A 15,914-nucleotide genomic window follows, 5' to 3' on the forward strand; every position below is an offset into this window, starting at 1 on the left:
TTAGTTGGCAACCCTGATTTTTTGGTCACTTATAAAATGTGCCTACAGGCCAGTAGACCCTTAATCCGGCACTGTCAAAAGCGTACCGTTACTCGTACTGTTACCCAAACTGGGCGTAATGTTGGGTAAATGGTTGTTTCATGATCGCTCCAACTCACCAACCACATTGTATCTTCAAATTCCAATAAAACATATAGCTCTTTCACTGAATCGATCACAATGAGATAATACCTTTGCCAGTGGGCAACCTTTCAAACGTGTTATGTTTGTACAAATGCCGAAACGTGACTCTGCCTGTAAATGATATTGTTAATGACGTCACTGTTGAATGCAGCTAAGGAGTCGTTTTATACATTGTTGGCCTGTCTATAAATGATGTGCAAATTTTAACTCTTTAAAACTCGTAACATAACTAATTCTAAATTGATAACATCGATTACTTTGGCAGAAAGAAACACCGCACGAATCAAGCGTGGAAAATGGCTAAACTTAAAAAACGAGACATTTTTGGTGAACGGACGACACGCCAACAAAAGCCTTTAAAACTGTTGCAACTAAAACTGGACGAGGGGCAAGTCTAGTTACAGTATACGTAATCTACAGAACTGTGTCTCGTGGCTTATATCAAAGATCCAGCAAACATGAAAAACGACTTAACGCCCCGCACTCGCCCACTCCAGCCCAAAAGTCCCGCAAATAAACCAAATAAAGTCACATTACTGATTTAACTCTTATTTCGCATGGCTTGGATTTTCGTGGTGATATACCCAAATTACAGGGAAATTGCCCAAATTGTAAAGCTACACTTGTAGTTTGTTTTTAACCATAGAATACTGGAGTTTAAAAACTTTGTTGCTGCGGATGAGCGGTAGTAAAACGGAATTGTGAATCGGACCGATTTGATTTGTGTTAGTTGGGTTGGTTTGGTTTTGTTGGGCTTGGGCGTATCTTGTGACTAGAATACTGAAAACAGCGTGACGATGGACCAACCTCGACAGTGGATTTTTGCCGAGGCCTTCAACTCCGTGTTTCAGGTGATTAAAAAAATGAAAGATTTCAGTCAATTACAGCAGTGATTTTCAACCGGTGTTCCGCGGAACACTAGTGTTTCTTGAAAGATCGTCAGGTGTTCCGCGAGAAATTTGCTGGTTTGAATATAGGATTCTAATGCTTTAGACTTCTGTTGTTTGACTGGTGTTTTATGTCGAACATCGGTCGAAAATCATTGGTTTAACTTTAACACAATGGGCGGAAATGGCGTTTCTTTATGAAAGTATTTATCCGCCACCACCAGTTTGAATGTGCTATAGTGATTGGCTTCATTTATTGTTGTGTAATCGTTGTCTAATAATAAAATAGCTGAATCAAGGGTAAATTGCTGACCGTTAGTGCAATTTAGTGTTGGGGGAGCTAGTGTTGGGAAGTATAATATAACACTTAAACCTTGTCTCAGCCGAAACGAGATTTAACAAGTTTTCTGTCGTTAAGCAAAATTATTTGTGCGGAAGACGATGAATCACGAAACAGCCAGTGCTAGGCAAATATTGTAGTTCGGTACAATACTAATGTTACGTTTTCATAAAACCTTTCCCAAACTTCAATAACGCTATAGGAGCTTTTTCATCCGTTTTAGTGATTAACTGATGTGCGATTTAACGTTTTTGTGTCACCCTGAGCCAGGTTGTTTTTTTGCATCGTTTGGTGTTCCGCAAAATTATTTTAATGCATAAAGTGTTCCGTGGCTCAAAAAAGGTTGAAAAACACTGAATTACAGTGTACATTAAGTCAATAACGGAACTCAATTTTTCAAAATGAATTTGTGTTCTATTATACTTTTCTTACAATACCTATGTTTTTTTGAAGATTCATTATGATTTGTTGTCAATTTCAGGCACCTCCTTACCATCTAATTTTAGAAGCAATTTTGATCGTGTGGATTATACGTCTGCTGTTTTTCAAAAGTTACAAACTACACGGACATCAACCACTGACTGACAAGGAAAAGGATGATTTGGTAAATGAGTGGAAACCTGAACCGCTTGTTCCCCCACTTGCAGAAACCATTTCCTCTGCTGATCCATATCGTCTAGTCACAGGGTGTGTATTTATATGTACGGTCAACACAATACAGTAAATTTGCTCTATTACACCTATAAATGTTTTATAAGTGTTTTTCCTACACTTTACAGTAACATACGTGGTATTCACTCACTTATCCTACAAAGTCACCAAGACTTTACAATATTAAGATATCATTTCTGAAATTTTTGGTCCTGATTTCACCAACCTTAAATGTGTTACAAAAGCACTATATATTCTATATTGCCAAATGTGGATGTGTTCATTTTTAATTTATGTTAACTAACATCTTAAATATTTTAAGGAGCCCTGGAAAAACAATTGTTGTAGATGGCAATGAGTGCCTTAATTTTGCAACAATGAACTTTCTGGGATTGCTTGGAAATCCTGGAATTGGAGAGAAGTCATCATCATGCATCAAACACTATGGTGTTGGTTCGTGTGGTCCAAGGGCATTCTATGGGACAGTTGGTAAATGCAAAAAATGAAAGTCTTATGTAATCAAAAATTAAAAATCACTGTTTAGGAATGCCGTACATAGAATACAAAACTCTTATGCTTTTACACTTTTTTTTAGATGTGCACGAAGAATTAGAGGATCGTCTGGCGCAATATATGAAGAGTGAAAGGGCAGTGTCATATTCCTATGGTTTTGCTACTATTGCAAGTGCAATTCCCTCTTATGCAAAGCGTGGAGACATTATCTTTGTGTAAGTTGCCATGTCAGTTATCTGCTTGTTGCCTACTAATTGACATACAGGTCTAAAAATATAAAATTTTAAGCAATTGCTGTATGTATTAGGCATGAACCACTAAGAAGCTTTACATTTATTTGGTAGGCATTTAAATACATATTTTGTGTGTTTATGTTTTTTTAGAAATGCTTAGAGCAAACATGTATATCAGTTCAAATTACCTAATTTGCAAATATTTTTGCAGGGATGAAGCTGTGTGTTTTGCTATACAAAAGGGTCTTCTTGCTTCAAGGAGTCATGTTGTGTATTTTAAACACAATGACATTGCTGATTTAGAGGACAAGCTCAAAGCACAGGAAAAACTAGATAAAAAGGTGTTTAAACATTTTTTTCACATATTATTTAATTGCCTTTTAACCACATAATAAATACACAGAACATCTTTAAAGGAGTTGTATTTATACCAGCATAAATGAATGCAGTTGTGAATTTATGTGTATGAAAAGTTTATATATTTTTAGAATCCCAAGAAAGCTTCAGTGACACGAAAGTTCATTGTTGTTGAGGGAATTTATATGAACACTGGACAGTTATGTGACCTACCAAAGTTGGTAGAGCTTAAATACAAATACAAGGTCCGACTGTTTGTTGACGAATCTCTGTCTTTTGGAGTGCTCGGTGACAACGGAAGAGGTGTCACAGAACATTTTGATATTCCAGTAAGAAAACAAAACTACAAAATAAGTGATAAGCATAGGACATTTCTAGTAACTAGGCCGATTGTCTAAAAAGGAACAATTATTTGTTGCTCTTTCCTGTCCAAGGAAAAAACGCAATTAAAACTGTTCCTGCTCATGAGAATTATATTAAAGTGGTGAAGAAGAAAATTAATAATGTTCCCTTTTTCGCAATATACAATTGTTGTATGTAAACTACACACACACATTTCTGTTCTGTACTTATTAGATTTCCGCTGAAGATTGTTTGCTCTGGTGACTTCATTTTTATGAGTCTATGAGAATATGATCACATGCTTTTTTCTGTCTCAGTACTTCGGTTTGTTTGCTAACTCTTAAACTCAAAAACTTAGATTGATAAAGTGGATCTGGTGGTTGGCAGTTTGGAATATTCATTGGCTTCAGTGGGTGGATTTTGTTGTGGACGAGCATATGTGGTAGATCATCAGAGATTGTCTGGTCAAGGTTATGTTTTTTCTGCATCTCTTCCACCTTTGCTGGCTCGAGCTGCTATCGAAGCTCTCAACATTATCGAGGAAGATCCAGGTTAGAATATAATTTCAGATGAAACTTCGTAAGGTAATTTTATAAAAATAAAGTGTTTTGTATAATTATAATGCAGGGGTGCGAACATTTTTTCGGAATCTGGTAGCGCGCAAAAAAATTTAGTAGCACATACGTTTTTGTGTATGTGTCTTTTTCCACCTAATGCACAACCATTTCGCTACTAATAGCCGTATCGCAGGTCCCTGTTTTACAAACGGCCACCAAATGTATCAAATTGTTTATAATCTAGTGATTTAAAGAATTGTATGTCTAATCCATAGATTTTTTATTTTTTTCAAAAAGTTTATGCCTAAAAAAAGTTTATTGAACTGAACAGCTTTAATGATTTGTTTCAATTGTTAATGACGCCACTATCTAAATTGTTAAGTTGTTTGTTGCCTGACATTTGACATTGTATTGCTACCGAGAGTAGCCCCGAAAAATCTATTTATACTATTTTTATAGCCTAAAATTACCGCCAACACATATACTTCCATATACAGTTTCGCGGCCGCACTAATTCGTCTCCGAGTACGCATACGGCGACAGGTTGTGGAGCACTATGCTTCGATAGCATCACGGCATAGCCTGTTGGCATAGGTTTTGGAATTGGGGTTTGCCCGATATCCAGTTTTTAACCCGACGCCGTTAAAATTGCTGATTCGGCAAAGTCTCATATGTTCTCAGATACAAACAGCAAACGTCCAAACCTGACGCAGAGATTGTGTTGCAACTAGGCCTACCATATTTCCACCCCCAAAGGGGAGGACACATTGTTGAAAAGAACATAAAAAAATTTAAGAAATAAGCTTGTATTTTTAAAAAGGAACACCTGTATTCTTTAAAAAATAAGCTGAAGATCTATATTTTGCTGTTTTGAATAGCACAATTGTCACATATGTATTTGATACATCAGAAATTCCTTTGAAAGGAGCCCATTTGGGTATTTTTTCTTTTCCTCGGAGGACAACTTGGTTTTTGTTAAAGTCACGTTTTACTCGTTTATAAAAGTATCGGTATTTTTTCCGATGCCACCTAAGTATCGGATGAGTAGAGATGCCACAAATAGCATCAGGTAATACTGTATTATCGGGCTAACCCTAAATACATCAACATGTATTGGTTTATGTTATACGACGCATCATACGAAGATTTGAAATTATGACATCAGCATATTTTTGTGGCAAACGTTTTTTGCCAAAATATTGCGTCTTTTCAAATCTAATAGCTACAATCCGTTGAAAATGTTTGTGTGGCGTGAGTGACGTGTTGTTGAGTGCATGTGCGTTGCAAATTATTTTTGAGACACGTGTGCGATTGCACCATACCCACGACGATTAGCATCACATTCGCGCCCAATGTGTAAGAATGCTTATTATGATAGTGAAAAGTAAATGTTTTTTTTAGGTTGTAAAAACGTTTGCGGAAATCACTACTTCAACTGATGACAGTCACGCCATGTCAATTGATGATTGCACATTTTACACAGTTACCGTAGCATCGCGATAGTGCCTCATAAAATATGCGACTAACGTAATTCGTTCGCGGCTTGACTCAAGCGTGTTTTTCGCGAAAACAATATTGTTAGATCGTTGCTTACTCTCTATTTTTCCGCTAATTGTGCCACTTCATCATTGCTTTATTATTATTTTGAGAATATTTCTGAGAATTAATTAAAAAATATAGACCACCTTTAATTGTGACTGCAAACTGCGGTCGCGCACGCAAGTATATTGGTCGCGCGGCGCGACCGTGCGACCGCATTTTTGCACCCCTGTTATAATGTTCTTTATGTCTAATAAAATTTAACGTCTAATAAAACCCTTGTTTAACGTCTAATAAAATTCAACATAAATGTATTTTGCAAAAAGAAATTTGAAGTGCTAAATAAACTTATTCTTTCACCTGTGATGGCAGGCACAAGCATATTTGTTGTGTTTTTCTGAATAGTGCCAACTGAATTGTTTGATATTGAATAGCAAACATGTCACAACAAAAATACTCTGTTGTTTGCATGCAGGAAATAATGACCCTTTTGTATAGGTTGTTTTGCTCGACTACGTGAGAAGGCACGAAGAATGCAAGAACTGTTGTCTGGGTAACTGTCATCAATTTTATGCATTTTGTGTGTGATTATGTGCGTAAACACTTAGTTGCCTCTGGGCAGAATGTGCTAAAATGTTTGCCACTAGCAATTTACTGATTTTGCTGTAGGGAAAACTAATTTACTATTTGGTGCAGGTTGAAATCATTGAAAATCAGTGGTTATGTTGATTCTCCATCTTTTCATCTTGTCAGACGCAATCCTGTCAACTATGCCGAGGATATTTTGCTTCTGAAAGCCATTGTTGCACAGGTAAGGGGAGATAGTTGTTTGATATTAGCACAAAATGTTTGTAGATTTTGGTTACAGGCCAAGTTTGTTAAAAGTATTAAATGTTTATGTTTTATTATGTGTAAAATTGGGTATAAAAATGCACAATTGGTTGAATTTCATAAAAAACATTAAGTCATTCGTCCTTAAGAATTTGAGATTAAGATCATCAGTATCTTATTCAAATAGATGCTGCTAAGCGAAATATGTATCTCAAACCAATACATTATAGTTTTTATTTTCCAAGCATTGAGCTGGGTGATTCTTTTTTCAAGTTTGAAAGACAAATATTGAAAATGCACAAATTATAATAACCATACAGCACTATCAGAACGTGCTTTCATTCAAGCAAAATAGAATTCTGCTGGTATAAATATTTCAAAAGACCTGTTTACTAGTTTTGTAAAATGAGAAACACGTTCCTTTTTTAGTGTACTGAAAAGGGAGTTTGTATTGTGGTATCGAGTAGACTGAAACATGAGGAGGCAAACTCAAACTGGCCACCGAGCATTCGAATTGCAGTCACTGCCTCAATGGATGATTGTGAATTGGTGAAAGCTGCTAATGTTATTAAGCAAGTTGTGGATGATATTGACAGTAACTGAAAGAAATACCTGAAAAGACTAGTGCATAATGTTAATCAACAGCTGCAAAATTCTGTTTTTTTGGCAAATTGGTTGGCTAGATATTGGCTTATTAGATAAACGTATGTGATTGGCTTTTATTAGTTTATGAAATTTTTCCGTTCTTTAATATATATATGTTTAGTCTAATTTTTGTGGCGTGTGTCTGTTGACTCTTAGACTTAACAAAATTCCTTAAGCCAGGGTGTGTGTAATTTGAAGTATATATGTTTTGTTTTAATATTATTGCAAAAAAAATCTTTGAAAAGCCAATTAATTTTTCTCTATGGTTGCCTGTGTACTTGGAGTTGTTCTTCACAGTGTTTTACCCTTATTGCCCAATTAGAACCTATAATCATAAATCAAATACTTTAATTTGTAGTTAAAAGTGCAAATTATTAGTGGACAGTGTTATTGCAGTCTGGTTAAAACAATAATTGTCCATTATTTTTGTGCATTTGTGTGTAGACTTTTTATTTCCAAATGTGTTGTTTTTTAAGGAAAGCTTACTTACCTAAAATAAATGTTACATGGAAAGTTACTTGTTGCATAAATTGTTTATATTACACCTAAGCTAACTGTCATGGAATTGCTTCCTATGTTTTATCTATGGAATATGAAAAAATGTTACTTATGCCCTTCTTGATGTTATAATTGTAAAACCTGTTCGAAACTTCGAAAAAACATGCTTTATTTGGAGTTTTAATGTAACATGCAGTTTACTTTGGAAACACCACAAAACTTATTTTTATGCTACTTAAATAATAAAATACAAATAAATAACAAAAACAAAAAGATAAAATAAAAAAATATATTGCTGTGATTTTTGACATATTGTAACTGTGTTTCTTGAGATTCATACATGACTTGCATTTGTTTTAATCTGTCCTCTATTACATTAATCATTGCAGTGTATATTTTTGAATTGGGTGCAAATTTGAACATGTACATACCAACACAAGGATTTCCAGGTTTTTTATACCACGAGTTATGTCGAACACATGTTTTATAACTACTTAAATCATGTAACAAACAATTCCATTTGCTTTGAAATCTTTTGATATTTCCATGCTTTCTTTGATTGTCTGTTATTAGTGTGCAAAAAATGTTTGTTAATGGTAGCAAAACTGTTTAGCTGTGTAGTTAGTTTTTAAAGCTGTTGGATAATTTCTAGTAATACACATAGACAACTTTATTCATTTAAATTGATCTCAATTGTTGCATGTGCCTAAATATTTTGTTGCTTTTCTGTCAATTACTCACTAAGTAATCACCCATTGCATTTTAGGGTAAAAAAGTTTTGTATGTAGTTTTGGTTGAAGTTCTGCAGTTTTCTGGCCAAGCCAATGGATACTGAGAAACCATGGGTTGTGGCTGAAGCCATTCATTCAGCACTGCATGTAAGTGTTTTCAGTTTTGTTTTAGTCACTCTCCAATCATTATATTTTTTACACTTGACTTTATTTCTTAAATTTTCGTTGTTAAGACAAAAATATTTTTGTGACTTGTGTAATTGAATTCACAGTACGCCAGGCCTATTAAAGGCATCATACTGAATCAGCTGGTCTCCCAAGCATTCACATATGGCAAGGCATAGGCTAGAAAAATCTAGCCTGCGGTGGAATTCGAACCCACGACAGGAGTCTTTCCGGGACTTGCGCTCTACCAACTGAGCTACACAGGCTCAGTGGAGAAACCGCCAAAAGTCGGATCACAATCACCTTAGTTGTATAATTGAAGTTTTAGAATTGAAATTGCCATTTAAAATTTTATATGTCCTCTCATGTAAAGTACTAATGAAAGGCGGTGATCAAGGGTTAGTGAAAGGGCATGCAACATACAGTGCGGGGCAGCTATTTGCTTGGCCCACACAGACTTTGTCAAGTAGTCCATTGTTAAATACTTTTCACTGTTAAATCAAAGGAAGTTGTTATTTGATCTGCATCATTACATTTTTGACATTATCATTATTACAAGGTAAAGTTTAGGTAAAGCCCTATGGAAACTTGGTTGAGAATTTTACCTTCACAGACATGTGTATTGTATGTGTGAGTTTATTGACTTGCCCTCAGCATCATTATAAATGTAAATTGTGGCCTATTATAATAATTAGTTGCACCCCCTGGGTCCTGTGTTTACAAAGTTCTGGGTTGAATTCTGTCTTGGTGTTTCCTCAAAGAAAAAAGCTTGAGCAACATTGCTCCAACCAAGTGGAATCGGTTGGGTTAAACAAAATCAAGTCAAAAATTTAACGAAATAGAAGTAAGCAGTCTTGCGATAATGCAGGCAGCTGGATGGCAGACACATTCAGGCATTGCCCACTGAACATTAATAAAAATGAAAGAACAAACCTGTTTTGCTTTACAGGCCCCATTGTATCATCTGATTGTTGAAGGGGTGCTTGTCATTTTAATCATCAGACTGGTATTTTCTAAAAGTTACAAGATTCAAGACAAAGCTCCCCTCAGTGAAGAAGAAAAAGATGAACTTGTTTCTGAATGGCAACCTGAACCTCTTGTTCCTCCTATGCAAGAAACAACAAAGTCTTCCAGAGTGGTCAGCGGGTAAATAAAGTTTGATATGTTCTTTGTCTTTTATTGGTTCAACAAATTTAAATCAATATCTTAAGGTTGGCAAAGGCTTACCCATAGTTATGGGTCCCCTTCCCTGAAGGGGACACATATTGATTTTACTCAAATTGTTGTTTTTTTATTTCTTTTTTTTATTTTTATTTTTCTTACGAAAGTTTGTCCGACTCGTTTTTCCATCAAATGCTTAATGGATTTGGCTGAAATTTACACAGATGGTAGATATAGTTATGTAGATGTGCATACCACTTTGTTTTTGTTGATAACCCCAGTATTTATCCCGCTAGCCCCCTAAAATGGGTATTTTTTCCCTGAAGTTTGTCCGACTCGTTTTTCCATCAAATGTTTGATAGATTTGGCTGAAATTTACACAGATGGTAGATATAGTTATGTAGATGTGCATCCCACTTTGTTTTTGTTGATAACCCCAGTATTTACCCCGCTAACCCCCTAAAATGGGTGTTTTTACCCAAAGTTTGTCCGACTCGTTTTTCCATCAAATGTTTGATAGATTTGGCTGAAATTTACACAGATGGTAGATATATTCATGTAGATGTGCATCCCACTTTGTTTTTGTTGATAACCCCAGTATTTACCCCGCTAGCCCCCTAAAATGGGTGAGGTTTTAAACAATGTCAGAATTGGCTGAAATTTGGATTTCTTGTATAGTATGCCATTTATAGGTGTCGATTGTTGTGTTCAACCCTGTAGTCCTAACATTTACCCCACAAGCCCCTAAAGTGTAAAAAGTATTTGTATGTTACTGGGCACCACAAAAGAAAGATTTCTTTGGAGCAATACTGTTACAAGGGCAACCAGTTGTATGTTGCTCGTTGGTGGGCTGCTTGGTGGACGTTTTTGCGCCATGGCAGTTAGGGGCTTGTCAACAACCCTATGACGTCAGAAACATTAACGGTTGTTGCTCAAAACACCTCTAGTAGTAGAAATTTTAAACATTGGCCGATTGGGCTGAAATTTTGCAGTACTATTGATTGAGTCATTGTGGTTTTTATATATTTTTTAGTTTGTGTGTCGAACCCAATTAGTTACCCTACTAGCCCCCTAAAATGGGTCAGTTTTCTAATGCGTTAAATAGGACATACTTCAAACAATATCTGTGGTGAATCTAATTTTATAGTTGCATTCTACGTAGTATTATTATTTAAGCCCAGTGCCGATCACTGTGTTTTACCTTACAACACCCGACTTTCTTATGGTTATCTCTTGAATTGCATTATTTTTAACTTTGCATGTGTGGTTTTTTTGCCTGCAGAAACGACTAAGGTTATAAAAGACGATGGCTAATATGGGACCCAATACAAAATAAGCATAGGAAATATATTGATGTTTTAAAATAGGTTACAGTGTAAATGCAACAACAAAATGTGCTAAGCCAAGCTTCTAGTTTTTACTCTGTCTTTTTCTTGTTCATATAAATGTTGGTATAATAAGATATGGTAAAAGTTATTTTTTGTGGATGACCATAGAGTGGACACATTTTGGTGCTATTATAAGATTTTTTTGCCTCTACTCAGTCCAAAAATATGTGTGTGCATAAAATGGGCTGTTTTGTATTTTATTAGCTTTGTCTGTTAAATTTAAAATTGAGTGGCATTTAGTAGCAGCGGATGCTCTTTTTTAGGCCCATCGGCAAAAGCTTGGTGGTGAATGGTATGACGTGCAACAATTTTGCGTCAATGAACTTTCTTGGATTAAACGGCCATGCAAGAATCCAGGAGCAAGCACAAAACTGCATTGAAAAGTATGGAGTTGGTGCTTGTGGCCCAAGAGGGTTTTATGGCACATTTGGTAAGAAAAATAGACATGAATTTTTCTTGCTGCTTTGTCCAAGTAGTTTTGCTACATGTTTTTTTTTGAATTTGTGGTTTTGTTTTTCAGATGTTCACTTGGAATTAGAAAATAGATTAGCAGCATATATTGGTGTAGGTGAAGCTATTATGTATTCATATGGATTTTCCACTGTTGCAAGTGCCATTCCTGCCTATGCCAAGAGGGGAGATATCATATTTGTGTAAGTAAAAATGTCATATATATGTGATGTTTCATGGCTGTGTATGCTATGTTTGTTTTGTACAGTGATGAAGCTGTGTGTTTTGCAATTCAAAAAGGCCTACAGGCTTCAAGAAGCAAGATTGTATTTTTTAAGCACAATGACATGCAGGATTTAGAAGTCAAAATGCAAAAACAAGCCGAAAGAGACAAGTTGGTATGTGTATACAGCACAGTTTGTTAATAACTTAATGTGTTGGGCAATAAAGATGTCAATCAAAACTGCAAAAGTATTTGATAATACTGTAATCAAAATGATAACTTTAGTAATAGATCAAAACCATCAACAGCATGTCTTAAACTGACGATCACTGTTTGCCTTTTTAACTTTAATACACTAAAACCAATAGACTGTAAATCCTTGGTTAAACAGAATCAGTCGGTTTTAAATGAAGGAATATATATTTCGCCTATGTGGCATCATCAGTTCCTGTAACCGAAATACGATATAAAAATGATTGCTAAAACAAACACGCTAAAATAAATAAAAGCAGTAAAACACTAAAACAAGATTTTACTGTTTCAAACTGTCAACGCTGTCTGAGCCAACCTCAAAGACAAACAGAAACCACCGTTGGTTTATCCCTGCATGCACGTGCCTGCCCTACTTTTCTTATCTGTATTTTCATTTTTTTCTCCCTTGATTCAATGCCCAGAGTTTTCGCTTGTTCTGATGATGCCACATAGGCGAAATATATATTCCTTCATTTAAAACCGACTGATTCTGTTTAACCAAGGATTTACAGTCTATTGGTTTTAGTGTGATAATACTGTATTTATGCAATAATAGGCATGTAATAAAAATACTTTTAACTGTGTAAAATCATTTTTTTATTTTTTTAAGACACCCCTACTTAAATTCAGCAAACATGAGTATAAAAAGAAGTTTTTTGAAAAACATGAGTATAAAGTTTGACTTACACAAAACTTTTGTTTCACCAAGGACCCCAAGAAGGCGAAAGTGGTTCGGAAATTCATGATAGTGGAGGGAATATATTTTAACACTGGTCAACTGTGTGATCTTCCCAAGTTGGTGGAATTAAAGTACAAATATAAAGTCAGACTTTTTGTTGATGAGTCACTTTCATTTGGTGTACTCGGGGAACATGGAAAAGGAGTTGCTGAACATTTTAACATACCAGTAAGTGCATTGGTTAGGGAACTTAAGTAATTAAGGTTGCTAAAGCATAAACACAACTCACTTTAACGCAAACTTAACTCTGGAAACAAACTTATTTTTCTATGGGTTCCATTATACTAAATATTTTAAAAGGAAGGGACACTAAAAAGGTCATCATGTTCAAACTACAATGCTGTCTGTCATGTTGTCTTCTGTTTGTTGGGATTAATGATAATATGTCTTCTTTGTTAAATAGGACACATTGTTTTCGTCGATTGTGTTAAGTTAAGTTTGATAACACTTTGAGAAGCTGTGCACTGTAAATGAGAACTCCTGTTGACCCAGCGTTTCACACACTTGCCCCTTAACTGTGAAACTTTTATAACAGCAATACACACTGAAGTACATCGCCTGGGAGTTGTAAAACCAAAAACTATATAACTTTTTACAGGTTAGTAAGATCGATCTGATCAGCAGCAGCCTGGAGTATTCTCTTGCTTCTGTTGGTGGATTTACATGTGGATCTGATCATGTGGTCAACCACCAACGACTTACCGGACAGGGTTATGTCTTTTCTGCCTCTCTGCCACCTCTGCTTGCCAGGGCAGCAATTGAATCTCTGAATATGATGCAAGAGGATCCTGGTAAATTTTGGAGTTCATTGTGCATGTTTTTTGTGATAACCAAGTTGTATTTGTTTTAGGAATGTTTGAAAGGTTAAGATACAAAGCTTCAAAAATGCAAAGTCTTTTGGGCAGGTAAGAATAACTATGACTTTACGGGTTGGTTGTAACAAAAATGTTTTTGCAACTGTCAAACTGTGGGATTTTAGCTTTAAAAATTGTTTCATTTATTTAGAATTCCTGGCATTGAGATTACAGGATATCATGAATCACCATCATTTCACATTCGACGTGCAACTCCAGTTTCACCAAAGAAAGACATGGAATTTTTAAATAATGTAGTGGATGAAGTAAGTTTTAGTATTTTAGTATTTTTCTGTTTTATATTTAGTATTTTTCTATTTTATTATTAGCCTTTTGAGATCATGGGGTATTAATTGGGGAAGTGGACAGCACAAATGTATAGTGATGGGACGATACCAGGTTTTGAAGCGAGTACAGATACCGAGTACGAGTACCACATGTATATACCTTCGATACCGAGTACGATTACCGAGTACTTAAGTGTGGTGTTGTACTTAGTTGTATATCATTGGCTAATTTATCTGCCATGGTCGGGGGCACACACACATGCCGAAAAATGTCTCCACGTGATAGCGAAAAAGATTATACGTTAACTGGCAGAACTTTTTTCCAATTTTGTGCTGTCCGATGCAAATATTGGCATAAAGTTGCCCGTATTCTTATGGTGAAAATCGGCCTTCGGTACTCGCACGTTGGTATCGAAAACTGAAATATTTCGATACCGAGTACGAGTATCGATACCACTGAAATCGTTCGATACCGAGTACCGGGTACTCGTCCCATCAATACAAATGTAAGACTTAGCAAAATATGTTGAAAGTTTTGTTGCTGGTATTTGTTTGACGCAAACATACACATTGCATGAGTATTTGCCGAAACACTTAAAAAATAAAGTATGTTGCTTTTTATGTCTGTTTAGGTCAGTTTTTAACCTTTATACGTTCACTTTATTCAGTAAAAGACTTTTTCAAAAAGCATGTTTTAATAAAAGAACAATGTACTTAACAGTGTTAAAATTTTTGTTTCTAGTGTGGCAAAAATGGAGTGTGCATAGTAGTGGCCAGTCGACTGAAATCTGATGAAATAAAGCAAGACTGGCCACCAAGCATTAGAATTGCTGTTACAGTGGAAATGACCGATTCTGATATTGAAACTGCAGCTGAGGTCATAAAGGAAGCTGTTCGAGTTGCCTTGGAAAACTAGAATGTTGGAGTAAAGTCTCTTCATGTAAATGACTGAAGGTGTTTTAAAGTTTGCTTTTTTGAACACTTTTATGATAAAGCATTTTTTACATATAACTACTTGTCTCCGAATGTATCGTTTTGTTCACTGCACCTTTTTCCTAAGTGTGGTTTGCCTAATCATAGTTTTTAACACAGTGTGACACAACTTGTTTTTTGGGCACCGAACATTTAAATCATTTGACATTGTGATATTTTATAAAACTTGTTTATTGTATCTCGTTTATGAATCTACCCTCATGTTAATGCAAGTATTTGTGCTTTGATGCAAAGTTGTTCGTTTTTCAGTGCCTAGATGCAAACTTTCCTATGCATCCTTGTTTAGAAGGTATTTTAACAGTTCATTGTGTTACATAATGGTGCACATCTTTTACAACCACCTTACTGGGTTTAGTTGTTATGCTACTACTATCCTAATTTTATCCACATCTAGACTAATGAAAACTACCAGATTGAAAATAATATTTTTTATGATTAAGATTTGAACTAATACTTTGAAAATGACTGTATATAAACTAACTTAACTGTAAGTTTAAACCTGAACTGGGTTAAATGACCTTCAAGAACTCTAAAATACATTTTAATTGCTGTGAAGGGAGTAAGGTAATAGTGCACTAAAGTCCGAATTTAAAATAAATGTTTTTTTAACAATAGCTTAACTCACTGTATTTACACAACAACACTGTTTAACAAATAAAACAATAAATTGCTTTATCATCTTATGATTGGTAACTAACTGGAACCCCCATTTTAACATGGTTTTCCTTTTTAATGAATTTGTGTTGCTTGCATATAAATTTTCTGTTTTTGCACTGACAATGCAGGTTATTGCGCTTTTGCTCGCTTGAGTTTGTCTAGGTACCTTGCCACTTTTCCTTTATCTCTTCCACCATGCAACCTGACATGTTTCTTCCTACACATTTGTGTGCACTTTGCAAATCATAGTCAACACATGCTATCATTTCACAACATTTTTAAGTATTATTTTACCAGGCTTACTTCATTTATTCTACATTGGAGCTGTAAAAATGTGACCAATTATTGTTTTGTTTTTATGTTAATCTGATGTATTATGTGATCCTATAGCTGTAGAGTGTGATATTTTTTGTAAATAAATTAATTGAAGCGTTTTTG

The 15,914-nt window shown here is 35.2% G+C and overlaps 2 protein-coding genes across 2 annotated transcripts; both read left to right on the forward strand.

Moving 5' to 3' along the window:
- Window positions 1-869: 869 nt before the first annotated feature.
- On the forward strand, window positions 870-8,342 carry LOC145222398 (serine palmitoyltransferase 1-like). The gene is made up of 10 exons (XM_080088508.1): window positions 870-1,034; window positions 1,892-2,097; window positions 2,384-2,550; window positions 2,657-2,789; window positions 3,019-3,148; window positions 3,296-3,493; window positions 3,865-4,057; window positions 6,101-6,155; window positions 6,299-6,413; window positions 6,863-8,342. Exons 1-10 carry the CDS (start codon window positions 981-983, stop codon window positions 7,034-7,036), a joined length of 1,425 nt encoding a protein of 474 aa, XP_079944634.1. The 5' UTR covers window positions 870-980; the 3' UTR covers window positions 7,037-8,342.
- Window positions 8,343-8,393: 51 nt separating this feature from the next.
- LOC145222399 (serine palmitoyltransferase 1-like) lies at window positions 8,394-15,910 on the forward strand. The gene is made up of 10 exons (XM_080088509.1): window positions 8,394-8,454; window positions 9,422-9,618; window positions 11,285-11,451; window positions 11,542-11,674; window positions 11,740-11,869; window positions 12,656-12,853; window positions 13,284-13,476; window positions 13,536-13,590; window positions 13,691-13,805; window positions 14,569-15,910. Exons 1-10 carry the CDS (start codon window positions 8,401-8,403, stop codon window positions 14,740-14,742), a joined length of 1,416 nt encoding a protein of 471 aa, XP_079944635.1. The 5' UTR covers window positions 8,394-8,400; the 3' UTR covers window positions 14,743-15,910.
- The last annotated feature ends 4 nt before the right edge of the window (window positions 15,911-15,914 follow it).

This window comes from Phallusia mammillata, chromosome 4 (assembly GCF_965637545.1).
Source record: "Phallusia mammillata chromosome 4, kaPhaMamm4.hap1.1, whole genome shotgun sequence".
NCBI classification, from domain to species: domain Eukaryota; kingdom Metazoa; phylum Chordata; class Ascidiacea; order Phlebobranchia; family Ascidiidae; genus Phallusia; species Phallusia mammillata.